This window comes from Sorex fumeus, unplaced genomic scaffold (assembly GCF_029834395.1).
Source record: "Sorex fumeus unplaced genomic scaffold, SorFum_2.1 ptg000061l, whole genome shotgun sequence".
In the NCBI taxonomy this organism is placed as follows: Eukaryota; Metazoa; Chordata; class Mammalia; order Eulipotyphla; family Soricidae; genus Sorex; species Sorex fumeus.
In genome coordinates, this window is record NW_026606118.1 from 12,990,292 (window position 1) to 13,015,026 (window position 24,735).

Below are 24,735 nucleotides of genomic sequence, written 5' to 3' on the forward strand. Positions count from 1 at the left end.
CACGCCCTTAAACTTACTTTTCTATGATAACTCTTGCAGTGTTCTACCATGCAGTGTTCTGTCTCTCTGTCCTACCATATCACCTGCAGGGACTGGGTGCGACTACGGCAGGTAAGGGAGGTGGGGCTGGGGGTGGGAGATGGAGCGATAGTCCAGCAGGTAGGGGCACTTGCCTTCCACACGTCTGACCTGGGTTCGATCCCAGCATCCTATATGGTCCCACAGCAATGCAAGGAATAACCTGAACATTGCCGGGTGTGACCCACAAACTAAAAAAAAATTAAAAATAAAGACAGTATGGGGGTGTCTATCTTTATTTCTATATGTGCGTGCCTGTATGATTGTTTGTGTCGGTGTGTAAGTGTGGTGTGTGCGTGTCTGTGAGTATGTGTCTATGAGTGAATAAGATGTGGGTCTGTGTGAGCGTGTATGTACTGTGGCATGTGTGTGTGTGAGCTTAGAACAGAGCTGTTTCAAGTTTTCCTATTCCTGGTCCCTTTCTGTTCCACACTGTTTTGTTTCAGGTATATGGGTATGTAAATTAAGTGCACAAATCAGCCAATCAATTCCCAATGATCATTTTAAAATTCATTTCAAAAGAAAACGTCCAAACTTCTCGAGGCCCCCATGTGTGATGTGGGGACGCCTGGAGTCTCGACTCAGAGCCCGGAGGCCGAGAGGATCAGGCAGGGCTGGGGTGCGGCTGCCCCGAAGCCACGTTCCCGACTCTTCTGACCTGACAGACAGAAAGGCCGAGGGCTGCCTTTGGGGTGTCTCTGGACTCGGGAGACTTACTTGATGTCTGCACAGAATCTGGAACTCAGCAGGGAAGTTCAGTGTCATAGAGGGTAGACACAGACACACACACCCCTGGTGTAAGAACACATAGAACACGCAGACACTCACTCATACAGACCCACACTCATTCAGACACACACACACCACACCACACATACTCATACAGACATAAACCACACGCAACACTGACACAGACACACACAACACATAGACACATATGCTCACATAGACCCACATCTTATCCACTCATACAGACACATACTCAGAGACACACACACACCACACATACACACCGAGACACAAACAATCATACAGACACACACAAACACATACATAAATACAGATAGAGACACATATAGAGATACACACAGACACACACACCACAAGCAGAGACACACACACATAGAAAAACACATACACTCAAACAGACACACACACACACAAACACACGCGCAGACACACACAAACCCCACACACTCAGCCAGATACACAGAGACACACACTACAACATAGACATATTCACAGACATTCACTACATATACACAGACATACACAGTCACACATACACAGACACAGTGACATAGACACAGACACAGACACACATACACACACAGACACACACACACACACAGAGCCCAGCACCCCGCAGGAAGGCAGGGCAGTCCTGTCACTGGAGAGCACACAGTGGGTCTGGATCACCTCCAGAGCATAGAGCAGCGCCAGGGAGGAAGCACACAGTCGTGAGGGCGGGCTACGGGCCCGGCCTGGGCAAAGGCCCTGGGGTGGAACCGGGCATGGTAGGGCAGCGGCACCTGAGACCACTGGTGGGGTTAAGGGAAGGTCTGGAGTGATTCTGGGAGACAGAAAACTCTAGAAGGATGAAAAGGAACCTGACCCACTCAAAAAACACCACAGTGGGGCTAGAGCAATAGCACAGTGGTAGGGCATTTGCCTTGCATGAGGTCAACCAGGGTTCGATGCCCAGCATCCCAGATGGTTCCCCTGAGCACCACCAAGAGTAACTCCTGAGTGCAGAGCCAAGAATAACCCCTGTGCATCGCTAGGTGTAACCCAAAAAGCCAAAAAAAAAAAAAAAAAAGCACAACAGGGGCACACTTTGTGAGGGCAACGGCTGTCACGGAGCCCAGGACGGACAGTGGCGATGAACTGAGGGGACAGGAGGACTGGTGCTGACCAGCTGAGGGGCCTGAAGGGGCACAGAGAGAGGGGCGGATGGAGGGACCAAGAGGCAGGTCAGGACCCGGACGACCGTCACTGTACTGAGAGGCAGAGCAGGGGGAGGACCCGTGGGAAGGGAAGACCTAGTAGGGCCAAGCTGAGAGAGGCGGGAATGGAGAGAGTTGAGAGGATCTCAGGAAGCTCTGGGGGAGCATTGACTCCCTAGGAGAGCAGAGAGAACAAATGCCCACTGAGAAAGGCAGGGCGAGGGCACAGTGCCAAGCCCACCCTCCATAAAGTGGAAAAAGCCCCGGTGAGCTCGGCTGCAGGAGAAACCCCTCAGAGACCGACTTCCCAGGAAAGAGAGACTCTGCACAGCATTAAAGCATCCCAGTGATGCTCCTCAGCGGGATGCTGACTGTGCTCCACGGAAATCAGAGGTGTGGGAGCACCAAACCCCCAAAACATCCAGACTCTGGTCAGTCAATGTGACCTCAACGTGAAATGGAAGGAAGAAGGGTTGGAGCGATAGTACAGCAGGGAGGACGCTTGCCTTGCACACAGCTGGCCCGGATTAGATCCCCAGCATCCCTTAAGGTCCCCCAGGTACCGCCAGGAGTAAGTCCTGAGGACAGAATCCAGAGTAAGGCCCGAGAATGACTGGGTGTAGCACCAAAACCAAAACCAAATAATTATCCCACTGAATCTTGCATCATTTAGTAGCACTGTTGATAAAGTAAATACATTTAGAATACATTGCTTACAGTATAGAGACAATGAATACCACAAAGTTGCTTCAAGCATATATATATAACACATATACACATACATATATATGTATATATGCGTATACACATACGCATATATATATATATATATATATATATATATATATGTTGGGGCCAAAAAAAATAGTACAGTGGATAGGGCGCTTGCCTGGCATATGTCTGACCTGGATTCAATCCCAGGAGTAATTCCTGAGTTCAGAGTCAGGAGTAACCACTGAGCCTTGCCTGTGTGACCTCAAAACAAAACAAAGCAAAAAAAAAAAAACCCAAACATACATATATGTTCATAACATATATGCATGTGAAATATGGAAAGCTGCTTGCTACATATATATAGCCAATGGCTTAGCTATTTGTGATTGTCTTCTGTCTTTTTCTATTGGCAGGGACAGTTTTCTCCAAATAAGGAGCAAAGACCCTCATGTCTTGAGCCTCCTCCCTTTTGGCACCAAGAGTGTATGTGAGATGTTAAATATGTTCGTTGGGTAGAAGACCATGTGTTTTAAATTCAGATGTGTCATGCCATTGCAAAAATCCTCTGCACAGCTTCCCAACCATCTCTGTGTTCACATTCCAGCAAAGACTCAGGCTCAGGGTAAAGAGGAACCGTCCTGGAATCTGCTGGACACCTGGGCATTCTACTGTCCACCCAGGTAGGGTTTCCTAAGTCAAAGAAGGCTCTGGAAGTAATCCAGCTGCCACAGTTTGGGAATGAACCCCAAGCACTAAGCTGGGAACAGCCCCTGAGACCCAATGAGTGAAACCCGAGAACAAAAACCCAATGTCCCAAACCAAAAGTCTTCCCTTGGTAGTAATAACTTAAAACCCTACAGACCCCAGGTGTAAGGCTTTAGGTTCAATCATTGAAAACATATTAAAAAATCCCAAACAGGGGACTGGAGCAATAGCACAGCGGGTAGGGCATTTGCCTGGAATGCAGCCAACTTGGGTTCGATTCCCAGCATCCCATATGGTCCCCTGAGCACTGCCAGGAGTGATTCCTGAGTGTAAAGTCAGGAGTAACCCCTGAGCATCGCCAGGTGTGACCCAAAAAGAAAACAAAAAAAAAATTTGAAACAAACAAAATCCCCTGAGTATCCATAACACACAATATTAAGGGTGCGGGGACTTTGGATGGAGAACAGGAGAAGCAGAAGTGGGGATGCCTTCTGGGACCAAGGCACTGTGGCGGGAGTAGAGTAAGGAGTAGCTGTGGTGAGTGGGAGACTAAGGCCCTGCACGTAGGATGCTGTCCTGTGGGTGCAATCCCAGAGGAACACTGATCAGCCACTTCGAGGGCTCCCACACTTCTGGACACAGGAGGAAGGAGCCGACGAATGACTCAGAGCTACAGAGATGTGAGGGGTGTGTGGACACCTCCTAGGGAAGACTCATGTAGGATTCTCTCAGGCAGGGTGGAGTGTGTGCACGGAGCTGGAATGTGTACACGGAACTGGCGTGCGAGCACAGGGGTGAGCGGGACTTGAGTGTGTGCAGAGGACTGGAGTGCATGCACTGGGCTAGAATGTGTACAGGGGGCTGGAACGCGTACTCAGGGCTGGAACGTGTACATGGGGCTGGAAAGTGTACAGGGGGTTGGAATGTGCACATGGGGCCAGTGTGCATGTCTAGGGGGAGGGAGTGTGTGCTTGGCTGGCAGGAGCCCTGGTTCTAACCCCAGAACTCTTCCCAAATGTAAAGAATCACCGAGGAAGAAAAGTTTAACAAATTGTAGGAATTAGGAAATTCTGATAGGAGGAAAGGACTAAATGTGAACGTGGTAAACTTTTTATAAAGCTTGATGGTAAAAGATAAATTCGCTTTATGCCTTCACCTCCCCGCCCCCCCCCCCCCCCACCCACTCTCCCCTCCACGCCCAAAAGATCACAAAGAAGACGAGAAGGGAAAGAAGACAGACTATATTTAGGGACCACAGAGAGATGCTGAAGCCTTCATGGGGGCAGACCATGCCCCTGTCCAGTGCTCAGCACACCAACATCCCCGCTGCCACCAGAGAAATGACTCAGCTTCACGGCTGATCTGGAGAGACACCGGCAGCCAGCTGTCCCAGCAACAACACTCTCTACATACGGAGCCACGCAACACCTCCAAACTTCAGAGCTAACAACCCAGTAGCACAGGGAAGTAGACGGGAAAGATGTATAGAAGCCCACTAAGCTCCCTGAGTGAAAACAATAGCACAGAAAGCCCAACTGGTACCCAACAGCTCAGTAAATCCTCAGACAACCACTGAGATGTTGTAAGAAGCAATAGAAAATAAATTATTTTGAGTGGGCTAAAGGAATAGGCTTGGGGGTGGGTGGGAAACTGGGGACATTGGTGTAGGGAAGGTCACATTGGTGTTGGAACACGGAATACCTGAAAAACTGTATTGTGAATGGCTTTGTAAATCAGTTTTATAAATAGCGTTTTATAAAATTTTTAAATAAAAATATATTTAAAAGGGGCTGGAGCAATAGTACAGCGGATAGGGCTTGCACGCGGCTGACCCAGGTTTGATCCCCGTCATCTCATATGGTCCCATAAGCACTGCCAGGAGTAATTCCGGAGTGCAGAGCCAGGGGCATCATTGGGAGTGACCCAAAAAGTGAAAAACAAAACAAAATAAACGAACAAAAAAAACCCCAAATCAAACAAAAAACCTAACTACTATATATATATATATATATACATACACATACATATATATAAGTAAGTAAGTAAGTAAAGGCCCTCCCGTTGATCATCGATTTGCTCGAGCGGGCCCAGTAACGTCTCCATTGGAGACTTTGTTGTTACTGTGTCTGGCATATCGAATACCCTCGGTAGCTTGCCGGGCTCTCCGAGTACATATATATATATGTGTGTGTATATATATATATATATATATATATATATACATAAAAGACAAACCATACATGGGAGGAGATATTTTTAACACTTAAGGGCAAATTATACACCTTCAGAAGACATCACAATGGTCCCTGTAAACTAACAGGAAGTAGTCCAGAACAGACAAATGATCTGCAGAGCCCCTCTATACACTAGCCCTTCCAAGGATGATGAAATGTCATTTCACTATCCTCAGACTGGCAAGACTTTAAGACTCTAACCGCACAAATGCTGGGAAGAATGTGAAGCAATGAGATCTCTTATTATTCACGGGGAGCGACATAAAAACGAGGTGGAGATTAGAAACTCTTACTATTACATTGGTACTAGCCTCCTTAGAATACGGCAACTCTTCCCGGAGGAACTGAAACTACCAAACACTCCTCACACATATTCTCAGAGACATAAACATGAATGTGCTGGAACCACAGCCCCCGCTGCATGACTGGTAACAAGAAATCGCCGAGAGGCCTGGACGTGCCATTCTGCAAGACTTCGCGACGACAGGTGCGAGATTCACAGAGCCAGTGCAGAAACAAACGCAAAAATGAACACAAACCAAGACAGCCAGTTAAAGGGCAAGACTTGGCTCCCAAATAACTGAGAGCCTGGGGGAAGAGTTTGTGTTGTCTGCAAATTTTTTATTTTCACACCTTCTCAATGTTTGATTAAAAACAACAATTTCTCCTCGCAAAGTGAGAACGGCATGAGATTCGAATGTCAGTCCAAGAGAAAGTCTACTGGGAACAGTCTCACTGCCGCCAAGCTGGATCTGTGACTGGTTTTACCATGTGGACTGGCTCAGACACTGTGCTGCTCCCAAAGCCAGAAATTATGAATGCGGGTTTTTTTTTTCCCTTACTGGGTCACACCCAACAATGTACAGGGGTTACTCCTGGCTTTGCACTCAGGAACTACTCCTGGTGGTTGCTTAGGGGACCATAGAGGATGCTGGGAATTGAACCCGGGTCAGCCGGGTGCAAGGCAAACGCCCTACCCACTGTACTATCACTCCATCCCCCATGAATGAGTTTTGCCTTTTGCAGAAAAAGGTTTGTGAAGTCCCACTGTAGCTCAGCGCAGTTTGTGACATGTTGCAATACATAAAAATTCAGACACACAACAAAAAAGAACACCAGAACACAATTGCCCTATCTGTGGGTCCCAAATGCGTGCTCTAAGGTATACCCTGAAGCAAAGAGAAGAGATTGGGATCATTTTGGAGGCAGACTGGGCAGGCGCCACATACCATGCAGTGGAGGCTATAAGTTCTATTCCTTTGAGTGACACCACTGTTTCAGTACCAGTCTCCTGTGTTTCTTCCAACGTCAAACACGTGAGGTTCCAGGATTTACAATACAGTTATTTTCCATGCATACATCATTTCTCCAGCATGCCTATCACCAGAGTAATGGAGTTTCCCTTCTGCAGAGTCCCAAGGGCACTTCCATGTAAGGGGAAAGCTGAGTTCTACGGATAAAATCTCCAGCTCCAATGACACTGGCCATCTGTTGCTCCTTTGCTATGTTTCTTTATTAAACTTTTTTAAAAATTTCAATTCTATTTTTCACTTTATTTAAACACCATTGTTCACAGAGTTGTTCATGATGATTTCTTACAGGCATTCAATATTCCAACACCAATCCCACCACCACCATCAGCTTCCCTCCACCACTGTCTCCATTTTTCCAACCACCCCTCAAGCCTGCCCCTATAGCAGGCCCACAATAATTTAATTGATGTTGCTTGTTACTGTTAAATGCCTAACGAAATGATCAAAAACTTATTTCCATAGAAAAAAAATTTGTGAAAATTGTATCTCATCATTGGCATAAAGTCCTTATCTGAAGGGTTAGGGTTTACTAAGCTGTCGTTACAAATTAGGCCTTCTGTGTTAGTATTTTTTTTTTTTTTGAGTTGGCTTCTGCATTACAACCCATTCAATATGGTGTGTTTATACCAGGATGTCAGTGTTGTGGGTTTTTTTTTTTTTTTTTTTTTTTGCTTTTTGGGTCACACCTGGCGATGCACAGGGGTTACACCTGGCTCTGCTCTCAGGAGTTACTCCTAGCGGTGCTCAGGGGACCATATGGGATGCTGGGAATCGAACCCGGGTCAGCCGCGTCCAAGGCAAACGCCCTACTCGCTGTGCTATCTCTCCAGCCCCGAGTGTTGTAGAGTTTGGACATGGTTGCATGACCCAAGAATGTGGACATGTGCTCCAGAAAAATTCTGATTTTTTTTTTTTTGTCTTTTGGGTCACACCCAGTGATACTCATGGGTTACTTATGGCTTTTGCTTTGCACTCAGCAGTTACTCTGGCGTGCTCAGGCGACCATATGGGATGCTGGGAACAAAACCCGGGTCGGCCGTGTGCAATGAAAACACTCTGCCCGCTGTGCTATCACTTCAGCCCCCCAGAAAATCCAGAATATTTAGGTGGGCATGGCTGCTGGGTCATCCAGGAGAATGGGGAGGTAGGGGGAGGTCACCCACCCCGACTCCCAAGAAGGCCTGGAGTTTTCAGCCACTATATTTCTTTATATCCCACATTTGAGATGGATTTTTTTTTTTTTAAATTGTGAAGGTGGTGACTCCTGACACAGAGCCACTTAAAGCTAAGCTCCTGAAATTCCACAAATTTGCATATCAACAAGCAGCTGATGAATAGAATTTCTCCTGCCTAGCTGCATCCTTCTTGGGTCCTTGATTGTGTTCAGGAAGTGATGGGTGGTGGAAAGAATGGAAACTGCATCTTCACAGAGGCGTGGGGGCTGGGTCTATGTTTCTCCACCACATAAACAGTGAGGTCTGGGGGAATCCAAGTGGCGAGGGTGGGCCGACCGCGCGACGTCACACTTTCTTTTTAATGGGCGATGAGGCTAGAGGAATGTTCAATTTGGTCTGGCACTCTTCTACCAGAAATGAAGGTCAATGATGCAAAATGCACAGCCTGAAGCAGTAGACCGGAGGCAGAATGGACTGGAGTCACGGGCAGTGACCGGAAGCCAAGCAGAAAGACAATCTGCTGGCCAGGGGTGCATATGACAGGAACAGCGAGGAGAGCTAAGCTAGAGTGGGACCTCCAGCCCCCGGAGCATGGCTAGTATAGCTCTGGAAGCCGCTGACCCTCACTGGAGGCTCCTCATGGCCAATCCTCCTCACACAGGATTGGCTGCATGCCAGAGAAGTATCTGCTTTTGTAGTACAGATGCTTTTATGCAGCATGGACTCCTCCAAGGACAACGGCCCAGAAAAAGGGAGATGGAAGTCCCTCCCCGCCCTCCCTGAGAAATAGGGCACCCCGCATTCTCAGAAACTTCACACATTCACACACTTCATTAGCTAAACATCACACTGGTGGCAAAGACTCGAAAATGATGGAATGAGTACTGCAGAGCACGCCTAAGCGCGCGCGCACAAACAACACACGCACACACAACACACACACACACACAACACACACACACACACACACGCACACTCCAAACCAAAAAAGACGTAATGCTGTGCTGTCCCTCAGCAATTGCTGAGATGCCTGACCTCTCCTAGGCTTCTTGGTTCATCAATACGATACTCAGTCTCCTAAGTGCATTGTGCTTCTAGAAACATCTCATGCGCCACATTATAAATGACTGGCGCCAAGTGATGCATCTGTACCCTCCCAGAATCCCAGCTCCCACCACGCATTCCCGGACAGCAAGCAGAAGCACAATCAATGTAGTGAATAAATGAGTCCAAAGGACTTAAATGTCTGTTCCATTAGTTCTTTTCTAGGATATTACATAAAAGAGTGACAGGTTTAGGTTTCTTTTTTTTTTTTTTTGCTTTTTTTCATACCCGGCGATGCACAGGGGTTACTCCTGGCTCTGCATTCAGTAGTTACTCCTGGTAGTGCTCAGGGGACCATATGGGATGCTGAGAATTGAACCCGGATCGGCTGCGTGCAAGCCAAACACTCTACCCACTGTGCTATCGCTCCAGCCCCCCTCTTTTTTTTTTTTTGCTTTTTGGGTCACACCTGGCGATGCACAGGGGTTACTCCTGGCTCTGCATTCAGGAGTTACTCCTAGCGGTGCTCAGGGGACCATACGGGATGCTGAGAATCGAACCCGGGTCGGCCGCCTGCAAGGCAAACGCCCTACCCGCTGTGCTATCGCTCCAGCCCCCTTTTTTTAAATGCTTGAACACTTACTTGTTTAAGTGTTTTACCCTGAAATTCTGTCCATATTATGATTTTTCTTTTCAAATTTGCTACACATTTCTTTGTTGGACTATCTGGCTATTTTTCTTATCAATCTGCTGTAGTTCTTGGTGGTTGCCAAATCAAGAATGGTATTTAGTTATCTAATTGCAAATGTTTCTCTTGCTTTGTCCCTTAATCTGTTGTTTTTGGGCCACACCCTGGTGCTGTGGGAGTAGAAAGGGGGGTGGGACAGGACATTGCTCCTCACCAAGCTGGGGTCACCCCGGGACAAGAAGAGGCCCTGAGTACTGCCAGGAACACAGTGGATAGGTACAGAAGTGAGTTGGGGAGATGCACGGTAGGGATGTCAGCACCAGAACTTCACAACTGGCTGGCACAATTCATGGGCAGAAGGGTTGATCCATACTGGATGCATTTTAAACAGAAACTAGCCAAAAAAAAAAGTTTAATTGAAAAAGGAAACGCAACTTTTATTCATTCTTTACACATCAACAACAGAAGCGCAAGGCTACTGACTTGGGAGGTGTGGTGGGGAGAACATGGCATTACTCCACGTGCCAGGAACCTGGTCTCAACCCGCACTTCAAACCTGTGTGGCACGTTCCACCGGAAAGGTCGACTTCCCCCAGAAGGAAACAGAGGCACGGAAGGAGGAACCGGCTTGAAGCTACCTAAGTCACAAGGACTTGAAGCCTGAGGCTCCGGGTCTGGAGCAAACCTCTGAATCTACCCACCACAGCAGGCAGGTTCCTGGGTTCAATTCCCAGCATCCCATATGGTCCCCCGAGTACCGCCAGGAGTAATTCCTGAGTGCAGAGCCAGGAGTAACCTCTGAGCATCGCTGGGTGTAACCCAAAAAGCAGAAGATAAAAAAAGTGTCACCTTCTGGTCTGGACACACTTCATTAGTACTGTTCATTTCCTTCCAGTGTCAACCCCAGAAGTAAGTAATTCCTGAGTGCAGAGCCAGGAGTAACCCCTGTGCATTGCCCGGTGTAAGCCAAAAGCAAAAAAAAAAAAAAAAAAGGTGCGTATAATGGGGCTGGAGTACTAATAGCACAGCGGGCAGAGCGTTTGCCTTGCATGTGGCTGACCCTGGTTCAATCCCCAGCATCCCATATGGTCCCCTGAGCACTGCCAGGAGTAATTCCTGAGTGCAGAGTCAGGAGTGACCCCTGAGTGTGACCCAAAAAGAACAACAACAACAAAAGGTTCATATAATCAATCACTAACATCTGCTCAGCTGGCAAAGCACGGAGTTTACATAGCATTTTCTCATTACTAGGACTGGGGTGGGGGTGTGTGTGTGGGGTCATTTAGAGGACCACAGCCCAGGCTTGGCACACAGGAGACCCAGGTCAACCTCTAGCACCACATGGTCTCTGATCTACCAAACGGGGCTGGAGTGGGCCTCCCCCAGAACTGAACAGAAGTAGAACCTCAGTCCTGCTAGCTGTGGTCCCAAACCAAAATAAAACAAAACACTCTAGTACAGGAAATCTCCCTTCCCTAGAAACTGGGCCCGCAGCCCTCACACGTGACCTCATATCAGACAAAGCTACAGTCCTGAGAGCCACGGCTCCTCAGCCCTTTCCAGCCTCCAGGAGACACCTGCGACAGGCCCGTGACTTTTCCAAGGTCACACAGAGCTGGTCTGTCTCCCGCCTGGCATCAGCTGGGACGGCTCCTCCTAGAACCTGCAAGTCCCTTGCCAGGATAACACGCGAGCTATAAATACCCATCTGGCCAGCATGCCTGGGATGCAGGCAGACAGCCGTCAGCGTGAAACAGAGTGCTTCCTCCTAAAAGCCCTGTTATTTGTGGAGCTGGTGCATCCGAACTGCCACTTTGCATAATCACCCAAATGTCCGGAGCCTGCCCTCACCCAGCCTCCCTGTCCACAGATGCTACAATCTCGCCCTGATCGATCAATGGCACCGAAGGGCTCAGCGGGCTTTTCCTGCCACTGCCCTGTGGACTTGGTACCGAAGAATACAAAAGCCCCTCTCATCGCAACCTTTGAGGAACGAGCTGCAGAAATCCGCATTGGCTCGGGCAGTGATGCCCAGAAGGAATCATTAAGATAGTCTCGATGACCTGGTATGAGCACCATTATGTCTGCACATAAAAGTGCCAGGCTAAGCTCTTTGATCTCAGGGGCTCTTTTCCACTAAAAATAACTCAGTCTGCGTTTGATACCACAAGGCTGATGACTGGCGTGAAAGGAGCCCCGGCTTGACTTTGATTAGAGGTACCCCCGTGGGCCAGGGGGAAACTTAGGCCGATGTAAATTTTTAGGGGGCAAATGAGGTACTCTCCCAGAATGCACTGTCTTCGTTTTTGCAGTCTTAGCGTCCCTGGTGAGACTTGACAGGCCCCTTCTTCTTACTGGCTAGAATACCTAATAAAAGCCTGAGAAAAAGAAGTCCAAAGCAGAGACCCTGGCAGTGATGGAGTGTGAAGTCACAATAATCAAACTTTGTGCTCTTGTCTGAGAATCCCCCCCCCCCCCCCCCCCGTCAGGCCACAAAACCACTCGCTCTGCGGAAGATGAAACCGACTGAATTTCTTTATTAGCAGTATTATTGCTGCTAATAATGGCCATATCCCACCCCGCACAGCAGAGCCTGGCAAGCTCCCTGTGGCATATTCAATACGCCAAAAACAGTAACAAGTCTCACAATGGAAACGTTACTGGTGCCAGCTCGAGCAAATCGATGAACCACGGGAGGACAGTGCTACAGTGCGGTGCTAATAATGGCCGATATCCAGTACCAGGAGGATTACTCCATAGCCTAGAGGCCAGCCGGGCATTCTAGGGGAAAGGGCAGCTCAGATAGAGAAGGGAGCACCAAATAAAGGGTGTTTGGAGGATCCTCCCAGGAGGGGAGATGCATGTTGAAAGTAGACTCTGGACTGAACATGATTGCCCCTCAATGCCTCTTTTGCAGACCACAACACCCAAAAGGAGAGAGAAAACAAAAGGGAATGCCCTGCCACAGAGGCAGAGTGGGATGGAGGGATGGGGGGTGGGAGGGATACTGGGATCCGTGGTGGTGGGAAATGGGCACCGGTGGAGGGATAAGTATTTGATCATTGTATAATCAAAACCCAAGCACAAAAATGTGTAAGTCTGCAACTGTACCTCATGGTGTCTCACTAATAAAATATATATATAGTATTAAAAAAATAATAATGGCTGATATCCAATGAGTTAACATTTTATGGCTCACTCTCTCACTCACTCTCTCCAGTGAAGCGACATAGCTTTGATCGAATGAACTTCACTTAGGAAGACATGAGGGTAAAGAGAGGAATATGTGTTCAAGAGAGAACGCAGACTCCTCCAGAGAAAAAAGAGAAGGCAGAAAGAGACAATCCATTTTCAGGAGAGAACACGGGTTTGAGAGAGCCAACCGGCTTTCTCCTATTCAATCTTATTTCCCATCACACGGCTCACTTTATGACAGCAAGGATTAGATCTGCTTGCTCACCACCTATCCCGAGATTCTCAACCCATGTTTGCTGAGTGAGGCTGGGGAGATAGCTTGAGTGCCAAGAGTACCAGCTTTTCACACGGGATCTCCAGATTCAATCTCTGGCACTACGACATACCCGAAGCACTGAGCAATGAGTGCTCAGCCCGGAGCACAGAGCCGGGAGTAGCCGCCAAAACAAAATGAAAAGGAACTGAGTGAAGAGTTTCACTTGGTTTCCACAGCTACCCTAAGAGCACAAGCAATTCTTGCTCTCATCATTTTATTTTATTTTATTTGTTTATTTATTTATTTTGCTTTTTTTTTTTTTTTTGGATCATACCCAGCAATGCTCAGGGGTTACTCCTGGCTTTGCACTCAGGAATCACTCCTGGCAGTGCTCAGGGGACCATATGGGATGCTGGGAATTGAACCCAGGTCGGCCGCGTGCAAGGCAAATGCCCTACCCGCTGTGCTATTGCTCCAGGCCCTGTTCTCATCATTTTAGAGGAGAGAAAGAAACCCAAGGCTCAGGTCATTCGAATGTGTTTGCCCTCAGTTGGCCAACAAGCATCAGAGCTTTCGATGGAAACTGAAGGACCCGGAGACCAGAAACCCGCAATCAGTTTACAGCAGATAGGATGTTTCCAAGGCAGAGACCACTGATGCCACACAGACTAGAAGAAAACACTGCCACAGCCCAAGAGACAGCTCATGAGTGGCCGCAGTGGTCCAGGTTCTGGTGCAGATCTCCAGCACCACAGACAGTTACCCTGAGTTCCACCGGGGTCACTCCTGCCCACAGCGTCTCAGGAGTCACCCCTGAGACCCAGGTCTTACTCCATTTGCTCCATTTCCCACAAGAAATAAAGAGCAAAGAGAAGACATTCAGTATACGCTTGTCATTCTATTTCCGGTCACCAACTTATAAAGGTCTTTGAGATTCCACCACAAGAAAGCTTAGGAGAAATGACTTACCTACAAATCCTTCTTCACCAACAAGCTTCAGGGCGATTTTGTCAGCCAACACAGAAGAGTTGCCGTGGGCGATGTTGGCGAAGGGACCCGCGTGCACAAATACGGGTGTCCCCTGCGGAGAGGGAGACTCAAGTGAAAAATCCGCAGTTGAAAGGAAGGCAGGCAAGGTATCCCAGACAGTTGGATTCAGGTACTTGCCTATGCCATTTTCTCCCATTGATACTCTGCGATGAAGCCTCTTTCTCCCTCTCAGTGGAAGGAATCAACCCCACGCTTCATGATGCCAAGGAAAGCATGGAGTCACATTCCCGGCCAGTGCACTGCATTTAGGCACCAATTCTCAGGAAGAAATTCAAATCCCTTTCTCAATTCCAAATTCATATACACATGCTATTCTCCATTCATGGCTAAACTAGAGCGAAGAGTCTAAAGACATCAAAAATTTCCAATATAATTTCAAAAACATTTGGCTATGTTAGCTGCCTTAAGGGCCATGGAAGAGAAGATTTAACATACTCAGGCACGACCTCTGACGAGCTGAGATTCATTTAAAAATTGCCTTGCCAGCTCAGACAGAGAAGGGAGCATCAAGTAAAGGGTGTTGGGAGGATCCTCCCAGGATGGGAGATGCATGCTGAATGTAGACTAGAGACCGAACATGATTGCCACTCAATGCCTCTTTTGCAAACCACAGCACCCAAAAGGAGAGAAAAAAAGGGAATGCCCTGCCACAGAGGTGGGGTGGGATGGGGGATGGGTGGTGGGAGGGATACTGGGATCATTGATGGTGGAGAATGGGCACTGGTGGAGGGATGGATACACAATCACTGTATAACTGAAATCCAAGCACAAAAACTTGTAAGTCTACAACTGTACCTCATGGTGTTTCACTCATAAAAATTAAAATTAAAAAAAATAGCCTTGCATGCAGCCAACCCAGGTTTGATCCCCAGCATCCCATATGGTCCCCTGAGCATCACCAGGAGTAGTTCCTGAGTGCAGAGCCAGGAGTAACCTCTGTGCACTGCCGGGTTTGACGCCAAAAAGCAAAATATAAAAAATTTTAAAATTCCCCCTTCATTAAGGAATGAATCAAGGGCTGGAGCAATAGTACAATGGGAAGGGTGCAAACCTCAACTGGGGTGGTCCCTTGTATCCCATATAGTCCAATAAGCCCTGTCAGGAGTGATTCCTGAGCACAGACCCAGGAGTAAGTCCCGAGTATCACTGGGTCTGGCCCAAAACCACCACCAGAAAAAAATACATAATAACAATACAATGAGTAAATTGGGTAAGTTAGGGAAGAGCAACTATTATAAGGTTCAAGTTTTTACAGCCAGTTTTTATATCTATAATTATAAACTCGTTATTCCAGTTTTGTTTACCTGTTTTTGTTTGTTTTGGGGCCACGACAGGTGATGCTTAGGGCTTACTCCTGGCCCTGCATTCAGGAGTCATTCCTGGCGGTGCTCAGGGGACCATAGGGGATGCTAGGCTTCGAACCAAGGCTGGCCACGTATAAAGCAAATGCCCTACCCACTGTCTTATGGATCTAGCCCCAATTCTTCCTTTTTTTTTTTTTTTAATGGTCTATTTCCTTCTTGTTGTGTTTCAAAAATTCTCCTGGCTGTTCAGCCAACAACAAGTTAAGAGAAATAAAATGTTTGACTAATTTCTTGCAAGAAAGGTGGGGGGAAATCCTTAAAGAAATTATCAAAATTTTAGCTTTTAATTCTTAAACAACCCCTCCCCCCTCACCCCCCCCCCCAAAAAAAAACCAGATCTGCCTATATTCATTTGCAATTCAACTTCCAGACGTTTTCTTTTCCCTTCTTCGTGAGAACAGGCTACAACTTGAACTGAATTCTCATGTGAAGGGAAACGTCCAGTTTTGATTCTGAGAGCGGCCAGGGCGCCGAGGTCTGTGTCTACACAGCCTCGGCCCCACCTGTGAAAACAGAGGCCCCGCTTGGCCTCGCGCTGACCCCTGGAGACCGCAGGGAGGCTGGTGGGTGAGGCAGGAGCCTCGAACCAGGCGGGGCCTGCAGCCCACCATGGTGCAGAGATGAAAAGTTAAACCAAAGCAGGAAGAAAGGCAAGAGGAAGTCAAGAGAATCATCTCAGAGCATCAGGATGGGTACCAGATACTACCATCCCCTCCCTCTACTCTGCCCTAAACCCCACTTTCCCTAGAGGGGAAAAATCCAGGGTCCCCATAAGATCAGACAAAGGTACGTGGCGTGGCAACAGCTTTGCAGGCCGAGCTCCGTAGGTTGGAGCACCTGTGCTGAGAGGTCAGTTCTCCCCAGCCCTGCTGTCTCCGTCCTTGCTCTGTTAATGTTCCACGTTGTAGGTCAGAGGAGCTGGGGAGGTGAGCACTGTGAGCCAAGACCACTCCTTGGAGAGCACACGAGGTCATAGAAGACCCCCACCCCAGCTCCTGTTGAATGAACAAATTTCTCGCTGAGCACTTGTCCGCTTTATGAACTTGTCCACCCTGTGGCTTCTTCATCTCCCTTTGCCCCGTGACAGCTGGAGAACATGTCTCCAGGCCACACCCTCTGCTCACAGCCAAAAGACGCATCTGGAGGCAGTCAGAGGTCAGCCACGGTAGAATCTAACATAGCACACAGTGGCCCGTGCCACGAATAGGCTCCTTCCCCAAAGTGCTGCCTACTGGCATGCTTCCCATCCCCCCATTTCTCTACCTGCCACCCACCTCCTGTCCATGCCCGCTCGTATGCCCCTCTACCCCCAGCCTTGTGCGCACCCAAATCCTAAAGTCCCATGGCATCACATGCATAAGACAAGAGGCCACGAAACTGGATGGACACTGGTATCTTGCTGAGAACATTTCAGTTTGATGATCAAGTTCAAGTTCAATGAGCAGGAAAAAAGTCAGGGACAGCAAGCTTTGTCAATGGGGGCTAACAGACTCTTCTGGAAGGCATTTCGGAGCGTTCACTATGTGCACTGACTGTGACCCCCAACCCTAGTGATTAGGAGAAGCTAGTCAACAATAAAAAGGCAAGATGGAAGATAGAAATACAGCCACACGATGGCAGAGATGTCAGACACATGCTGAGTGTGTGAATTTCTACACAGCTCAGCACGGACTTCATTCGCCAAGACAGGAACCGCAGCTAAGAGCCGAGGACATTTCAAACTTGCGTTTTGCACAATCTAGAGGTTACCCGGGGGTTCCTCACGGGTGCTTCTAAGCTGGAAATACTCATTTGGGGAGGGTGGGGTGAGGAATGAGGGATTATGCAGGCACGGAAAGCAAACTGTCCCCAATTTCTGCCCAAGAAAATCACTTACTTCCAGAGTCTGCATCAGGTTTGGTTTTATTGCGTCTTTCATCAAAACAGTCAAAGCACCAGTGACTCCCTGCAAATAAAAAAAAAAAAAAAAGGCACTTGGATTATTGATAACTAGCATCTGTATAAGGGTTGTTCCCCCAACAAGGTCCCTGCAGGGCTCCGCCACCCTGACCCGGGCATGGGTGACACACTGAGACGTGGGGGCAGCGGTCACAGCATCCTTTCCAAACCCTGCCTGGACAGTACTCTGGAAGGAGGCCCCAGAGCAGAGGTACCCTTGGGCCTAGAGGAGTTTCCGAGCAAACCGTGCAGTCGGTCTCCTCACTACAGGCTTCCTGTGAATGGCTGCAGATGTCAGACGCTTGCAAAGTCCGTCACAGAGCGGGCCTGGAGGGCAGCGGGGACCCAGACTCACCCCCACTGGCTGCCTTTGCGGCCCAGATGCAGATGCCCATGGATATGGCAGCACGGCAAGGAAACTGGAAGCCCACCTGGGAGAGAGCTAAGATCACAAACGAGGCCTCCCATCCCCGCCTTGCAAGGTGAGATGCCTCTTTCTAGGTCCTCACTTTCCCGCTGAAAAGAGGCATAAGAGTACCCGCAGGACTGTGGCCTGAGAATTCCTAGGGAAAATGTGGTTTGCACGGTGCCTCCTCAATATTTATATTGCAAACCATACTGCCCCAAAGCAGAGAGAGAGAGTATGGGGGAAATTGTCTGCCATGGAGGCAGGGGGAGGATTGGGAAGGGGGGTACACTACTGGGGACCTTGGTGGTGGAGACTGTGCACTGGTGGGGGGACGGGTGTTTGAACATTGTATGATTGAAACTCAAACATGAAAGCTTGTAACTGTATCTTACGGTGATTCAATTAAAAAAAAATCCTCTTTCTCCTTGTGGGCTGAAGCAGTAGCACAGCGGGTAAGGCGTCTGCCTTGCACTCGGCTGCCCGGCCGACCCAGGTTCGATTCCTCCACCCCCTGCTCAGAGAGACCAGCAAGCTACCGAGAGTATCCTACCACACGGCAGAGTCTGTCAAGCTCCCTGTGGCGTATTCAATATGCCAAACACAGTAACAACAAAGTCTCACAATGGAGACGATACTGGGCCCGCTCGAGCAAATCAATGAACAACAGGAGGACAGTACTCCAGTGCTTTCTCCTTGCATCCTACAGAGACACGGGAGAGAAGGAAAGCAGCTCTCGTGCTCCTGGGACTCACCAAATCCTCGGCTGTCACGGGCTGTCCATTCCGGTCACTGGCCACAACCATTCTGCCCAGCCGCTTCTTCATGTCCGTGAGGCTGTCGGTCAAGGCCAGTACAGCCATGATCTCACTGGCCACTGCGATGTCAAACTGGGCCTGGAAGGGCACCCACAGCAGCTCAGCCCTGTGCCGTCAGCACCCTCGCATCCAGCACCCGGGGCACCCCCGAGCCCCCAGAGACCATGCACAGAGGAGCACCCCCAATCCCTCACCTGGAGGGCTGAGGGTGTCTCCCAGCAACATGGGATGCATGTCGCTGAAGAATGAACAGACCCATTCATTCAACCTAGAATGTTCCAGGGCTTTCCAAGGCTTCCTCTGGTTATCATTGCAAGCTGCACAGCCCATCAGGAACAGACGAGCAAAACCTGGCCTTCCCTCTCCTCCCCATCCTCCTCATGTTATGGACCATGGCAACAGGAGCCAGAGCTGATAAGACCTGTCCCTGCACAGCAGATAAGAGCTGTCTCTGGGGCTGGAGTGATAGCACAGCAGGTAGGGCGTTTGCCTTGTACATGACTGACACGGAATCGATTCCCAGCTTCCCATTGGTCCCCCCCCCCCCCGCCCCCCCGGGCACTGCCAGGAATAATTCCTGAGTGCATGAGCCAGGAGTAACCCCTGAGCATTGCCGGGTATGACCCAAAAAGAAAAAAAAAAAAAAAGACCTGGGTCACCTGCATAGTGACCCAATAGGGAGGGTCTGGGCCCATTTGACAAGCACCAGGTATCTGGCCTTGAGTCCCATCCCCCAAGAATTGTCACCTAACTGCATTCCTAACTGCAGCATCCAACCTTGACTGGGTCCTCGGCCACGGAATAGCAAAGTTGGAAAGGTGATTGGGCAGTAATACTTTATGTGACTGGACCATCCTCTTAAGCCCAGACCCTCTATAAAATACATGTGTATTTGGCAATAAAGCCAGCAACCAGCAGCTTCTCCCAGAGTGGTTTCTCCATGCACCCGTCATTCTTCGCTCCACATGTGCCCGGACCCGGTACACAATGAGTCTGGGCATGTTGGGGAAAAACTACTCCCCAAAAATCACGCTACCCCTGGACTCTAGTACGCCTGGACTCCGACACCTTTTCTTTTCCTCCGAGGGCATGTGAGCCAGAGGATGGTGTGGGAGAATCCCTCAGAAGGCAGCTCACTGACAAGGCAGGAGACGAAGACGAGAAGGAGCTCCCTGGAGTTTCCAGGAAGACTGAGGTCAGGAGTCACTGACTCAGTGAAAACAAACTATCCGAGGGCTGGGAGACTGTCCAGGCTACAGCTCACACTCCAGGTTCAACGCCGGCAACCGCACAGCCTCATGAGTACTGCTGGGCTCAGCCTGGAGACCCCCAAGCACTGCAGGCTTCCAGCACCTGTTCTCACTCCCCCTTCTCAGCACCACTGGAGACCCTCTAATGGTCTGAAAGTCAAATATAACTATACGCAATAATCACATTTTTCATGATATGTTCCCTGTGCTTAAGTGATTTTTGACTGCATGCTTTTCTATGCCACCGCTCCACTAGAAACTGCAGATAAAAATGACGTAGGGGCTGGAGTGAAAGCACAGCAGGTAGGGTGTTTGCCTTGCATGCGGCCGACTTGAGTCTTTCTCACAGATTCGATAATAAAATTTTAAAAACAAAAAATAAACCAACCAACAAAACCCCACCTGAAGCTCTCCAAGGTTTGGGTTCAAGAAGGAAGGCCCCAGGAGAGATAGCACAGCGGGTAGGGCATTTGCCTTGCATGTGGCCGACCCGGGTTTGATTCCCAGTGTCCCATATGGTCCCCTGAGCACCGCCAGGAGTAACTCCTGAGTGCAGAGCCAGGAGTAACCCCTGTGCATCGCCAGGTGTGACCCAAAAGGCAAAAAGGAAAAAAAGAAGACAGGCCCCAAGGCGTGCTAGAGAATATTGAGTCCTGTCACTGCAGGCGCCACTGCCCGCCGGCCCGGTGCCCTGTGTCAAGAGAAGAGAAGCTGCCCTTCCCTAAGAGTCCTAGTACATGTGTGGCCCTCCTCCTCTGGGGGGTGAGGTGTGGGCAGGACTGAGGGGCCATGCTTTGCAGCATTGGGCCCACTAGACCTCATTCTCAGTGCTCGGGCCTGGTGACATCCTGGGAAGGACAAGTTACTGGGGTTTATGAGGCTGGAGCGACACTATAGCGGGTAGGGCGTTTGCCTTGCACGGGGCCGACCTGAGTTCGATTCTCAGCATCCCATATGGTTCCCTGAGCACCGGCAGGAGTAATTCCTGAGTATAGAGCCAGGAGTAACCCAAAAAGAAAAAAAAAACAAGGAAAACCAAAACAACAACAACAAAAATGTGGCTGGGGTTCAAACGTGGGTACCATGAACACGGAGCTCACCCACAGGGCCAGTGCTGTCTCTAGGACCTCCTCCCTGACCTGCTGGTGAATCTGTGGCTGTGGCATGTGAAACCAGCTTAAAAATCACACTCAGGCCACCAGGCTATACGACTGTATCTCCTTGGCGGATACCCAAGTGACGGCTTCTCAGGAAGTGTCCCCGGCACCCCTGCACCCCGCAGAGCTGCGCTGACCCTGTCCTGACTTCGAGGAGCAGAATGTCTGCTGGCCAGGAAGCAAGGCCTCCGCCCGCCACCCAGGGGGGCTTCGCGTTCCTCTTCCTGTCATTCAGAAACTCTCCCACCCCAAACACCAGTTTCCAGCAGGGACACTGGTTAATGATGGAATATTCCAGAGTTTGCAGGAGAAAGAGGAGGAGGTGATGGGGTGAAGACGGAAGTCCGAGGAGGCAGTGCTGGCCAGGTCACCTGAAATGTGTTTTATGAGGTCAGGGGCGTGGACGGCTTCTCAGACCACAGCTGGAGATCTTGGGGGTCTCCGAATCTGCACCCACTGATGCCAGGGTGCCAGGGGTCGAATCAGGGCGAGCTGCACGCCAGGGATGTGCCGGAACCCCTATGCCATTGCTGGAGATTTACTTTTTGATTCAAACGGTCCAAGAGTCAACTTGGCATGAGGACTGAATGCTGGGGTGGGGGGTGGGGGGAATGATTCCTTTTTCCCCAGTAAAATTCCAAGAATGAAAACGCCATAAATAACTCTACCACTGTCTAAGCGTCCGAAGTTTATAACAAGGGAAAAAAAAAATTTAGCAGCCTAGTGTGGCTGATTGAAAATATCACAGGAAGAATTTATATTCCCTGAGCACCATTAAAATATAGGCTGAGAGCATAATTTATCCTACACATTTTTTTCCTGGATTTGAGTAATAAGACATCCATCCTTAAAATCTCTATTAGGCCTAATAAGTATTTGTTTTCCAAGACTTGACTCATGCAGCTGAGACCTTCATCTATCAGGGGTTCCGAACAGATTGCCGATTGGCTGGGTGTAAGAATTTACATTCAAGGGACACCTTGAATGGCTCTTCCAGGAATCAATAAGAATCAGACGGGAAAGACGGGCAGTGCTGGGATCTGTCTACGGCTTTCCTCCTTGAGCTGCGGAGAGACTGAGTATAAAGCCCATAAGGGCAGGGGTCCCTGGGCCATTGCCCAGAGAGGATCCAGGAGACAGAAGCAGAGATGTAGCTCATGGAAACGCACAGAACACAGAGTGCTCCGAGAAAGAGAAGCTACCTACCTCCCGGGAATAGCCCTTCTCCGTGTCTGCCTGCCCGATGGTCATTTTTCGTAGGTATCGGTCATTTGTATCCAATACTGAAAGGGAACAGAAGAGATCAAACATGGGCAGGGAGTTCCCAGAGTCAGAGAGGCAGAAGGGGGTAAAATCTGTTTTCTCTGGAACTGGCAGCCTTGAGGGTGCAGAGAGGGAGCCTCAAGAAACAGGGAAAGCCTCTAGCCAGGAGGATCAGTGCCGGGAGAGAGTGAAAAAAGGGACGGAGGGCACGTGGCAGGGCATGCCCCATGCCAATGTGATGATGGAATAAGAAACACTTTCCTGGGCTGGAGCAATAGCACAGTGGGGAGGGAGTTTGCCTTGCACGCGGCCAACCCAGGTTCGATTCCCAGCACCCCATATGTTTCCCCGAGCACCGCCAAGAGTAATTCCTGAGTGCATGAGCCAGGAGTAACCCTTGTGCATCACCAAGTGTGACCAAAAAAGAAAAAAAGGGAAAAAAAAAGAAACACTTTCCCTATGGGGAGTGGAAGGGAGGGGTTTCCACTGCAGGCTGAGTCCAAACAGGCATATTCAGCTCCTCTAAAACGGTTAACACCTCAAGAGCTTCCTCAAGCAAAGCCCAGGTATGCAGGTTCTCTGGGCCACATGGCAACAAAGGTCACAGCCCACCTGCTCAGCAGCCTGACTGTCACACCCACAATCTGCCTCCAGGCGCTATTTCAATGCATCAACAGCCCTGGTCCCCACTGGGCAGAAGTCAAAGATGCCCGTACGACTGGCATTAGACACTGGCAGTTAGTCTTGAATGGTGGTGGGAAAATTCGAGCAAAACATAATGCCCAGAAGTAGAGAGAGAGTATGGGGGAAATTGTCTGCAGGCAGAGGCTAAGATGAGGATGAGGACTGGGACGGGAGAAGTGGGGAAATACTGGGAACATTGGTGGTGGAGCATGTGCACTGGTGAGGGATGGATGTTCGATCATTATATGGCTGAATCTCAAACATGAAAGCTTTGAACTCTGGGCAAAAGCAGTTACCATGTACTGACGCAGTTCTCCCATTTTTGCATGGGCAAAAAAATGACGCTCTGGAAATACGGTCTGAAGAGCCACCTCATGCTGGTGGTAAAGGAAGAGAAAGACAGACGTCCAGGCACGTGGATAAGAGGAAATAAGGTGATAAGAGGGGCTAGCAGGAGCCCAAAAGGATGACAGATGTGTCCTTTGTGCAGGGAGAGGGTGAGAGCCCCAGGAAGCAGCCTCCTGGGAGCTGACGAAGGAGAGCACAGAGAGGATGGCCCAGGGGAGCAGCTGCAGAGACAGTGAGGCAGAGGTTCATGCAGGGAAGTGGGAGGAGGAAGAAGTAATGCTGGGGGAGGTGGTCCGAGGGCCGTTGCAGTGACCACCCACCTCTCTGCCACGTGATGGTGGCGGGGTCGATGTCGAGGCGGGAGAATCTCCGTATTTCCTCTTCTGTCAGGGAGCCTGGATCTGTCTTATTGATTCCCAGTTTCTGATGACGGAGAAGAAGAAAAAAAGTGATTGGTTTCAGAAGGAAATAAAAAGCAAAAAAAAAGGTAATCAAGATTATCCCTCCTGGGGTTGGAGCGACAGCACAGCAGGTAGGGCGTTTGCCTTGCATGCGGCCAACCTGGATTCGATTCCCAGCATCCCATATGGTCGCCTGAGCACCACCAGGAGTAATTCCTGAGTGCAAAGCAAAAGCCAGAAGTAACCCATGAGTATCACTGGGTGTGACCCAAAAGGCAAAAAAAAAAAAAAAAGAAAGAAAAAGAAAAAGATTGTCCCTCCAGTTTTTATGACTGATAAAACTATTCTTTTGTTGTTGTTTGTTCTGGGGTAGAACCCAGGGGTGCTCAGGCTGACTCCTGCAGGGTATGTGGAAATAGATAAACTACAGGATTTCCCCTGTATTCTCCAGGCCACGAGGTACTATGCTCACTAGGGACAGACATGCAGGGATGTCCATATAACTGATGCTTCCGTTCATGAGCTCTTGTTTGCAAACACAAACACCAGCAATTTAAGTAACGTTTCTGCTTTTTTTTTGGGGGGCGGGGAAGGATTTGTGAAGGGTTGGGGGAGTGGGGTTTGAGTCATACCCAGTGAGGCTCAGAGCTCACTCCTGGTTCTGCACTCAGGGATCACTCCTGACGATAAGGAATGCTGGGGATCGAA

At 49.3% G+C, this 24,735-nt stretch overlaps 1 protein-coding gene across 1 annotated transcript in view; it reads right to left on the minus strand.

Annotated features, from left to right (window-relative positions):
* MTHFD1L (methylenetetrahydrofolate dehydrogenase (NADP+ dependent) 1 like) overlaps window positions 1-24,735 on the minus strand; it is a 200,012-nt gene that overhangs the window by 94,616 nt on the left and 80,661 nt on the right. Inside the window, exons 16-20 of the mRNA XM_056126017.1 lie at window positions 23,947-24,049; window positions 22,538-22,614; window positions 18,862-19,002; window positions 17,639-17,707; window positions 14,318-14,429 (exon numbers count right to left, since the gene is read on the minus strand). Of these exons, the coding sequence (XP_055981992.1) occupies window positions 14,318-14,429; window positions 17,639-17,707; window positions 18,862-19,002; window positions 22,538-22,614; window positions 23,947-24,049 (502 nt within the window). The remainder of the gene's footprint in view (window positions 1-14,317; window positions 14,430-17,638; window positions 17,708-18,861; window positions 19,003-22,537; window positions 22,615-23,946; window positions 24,050-24,735) is intronic.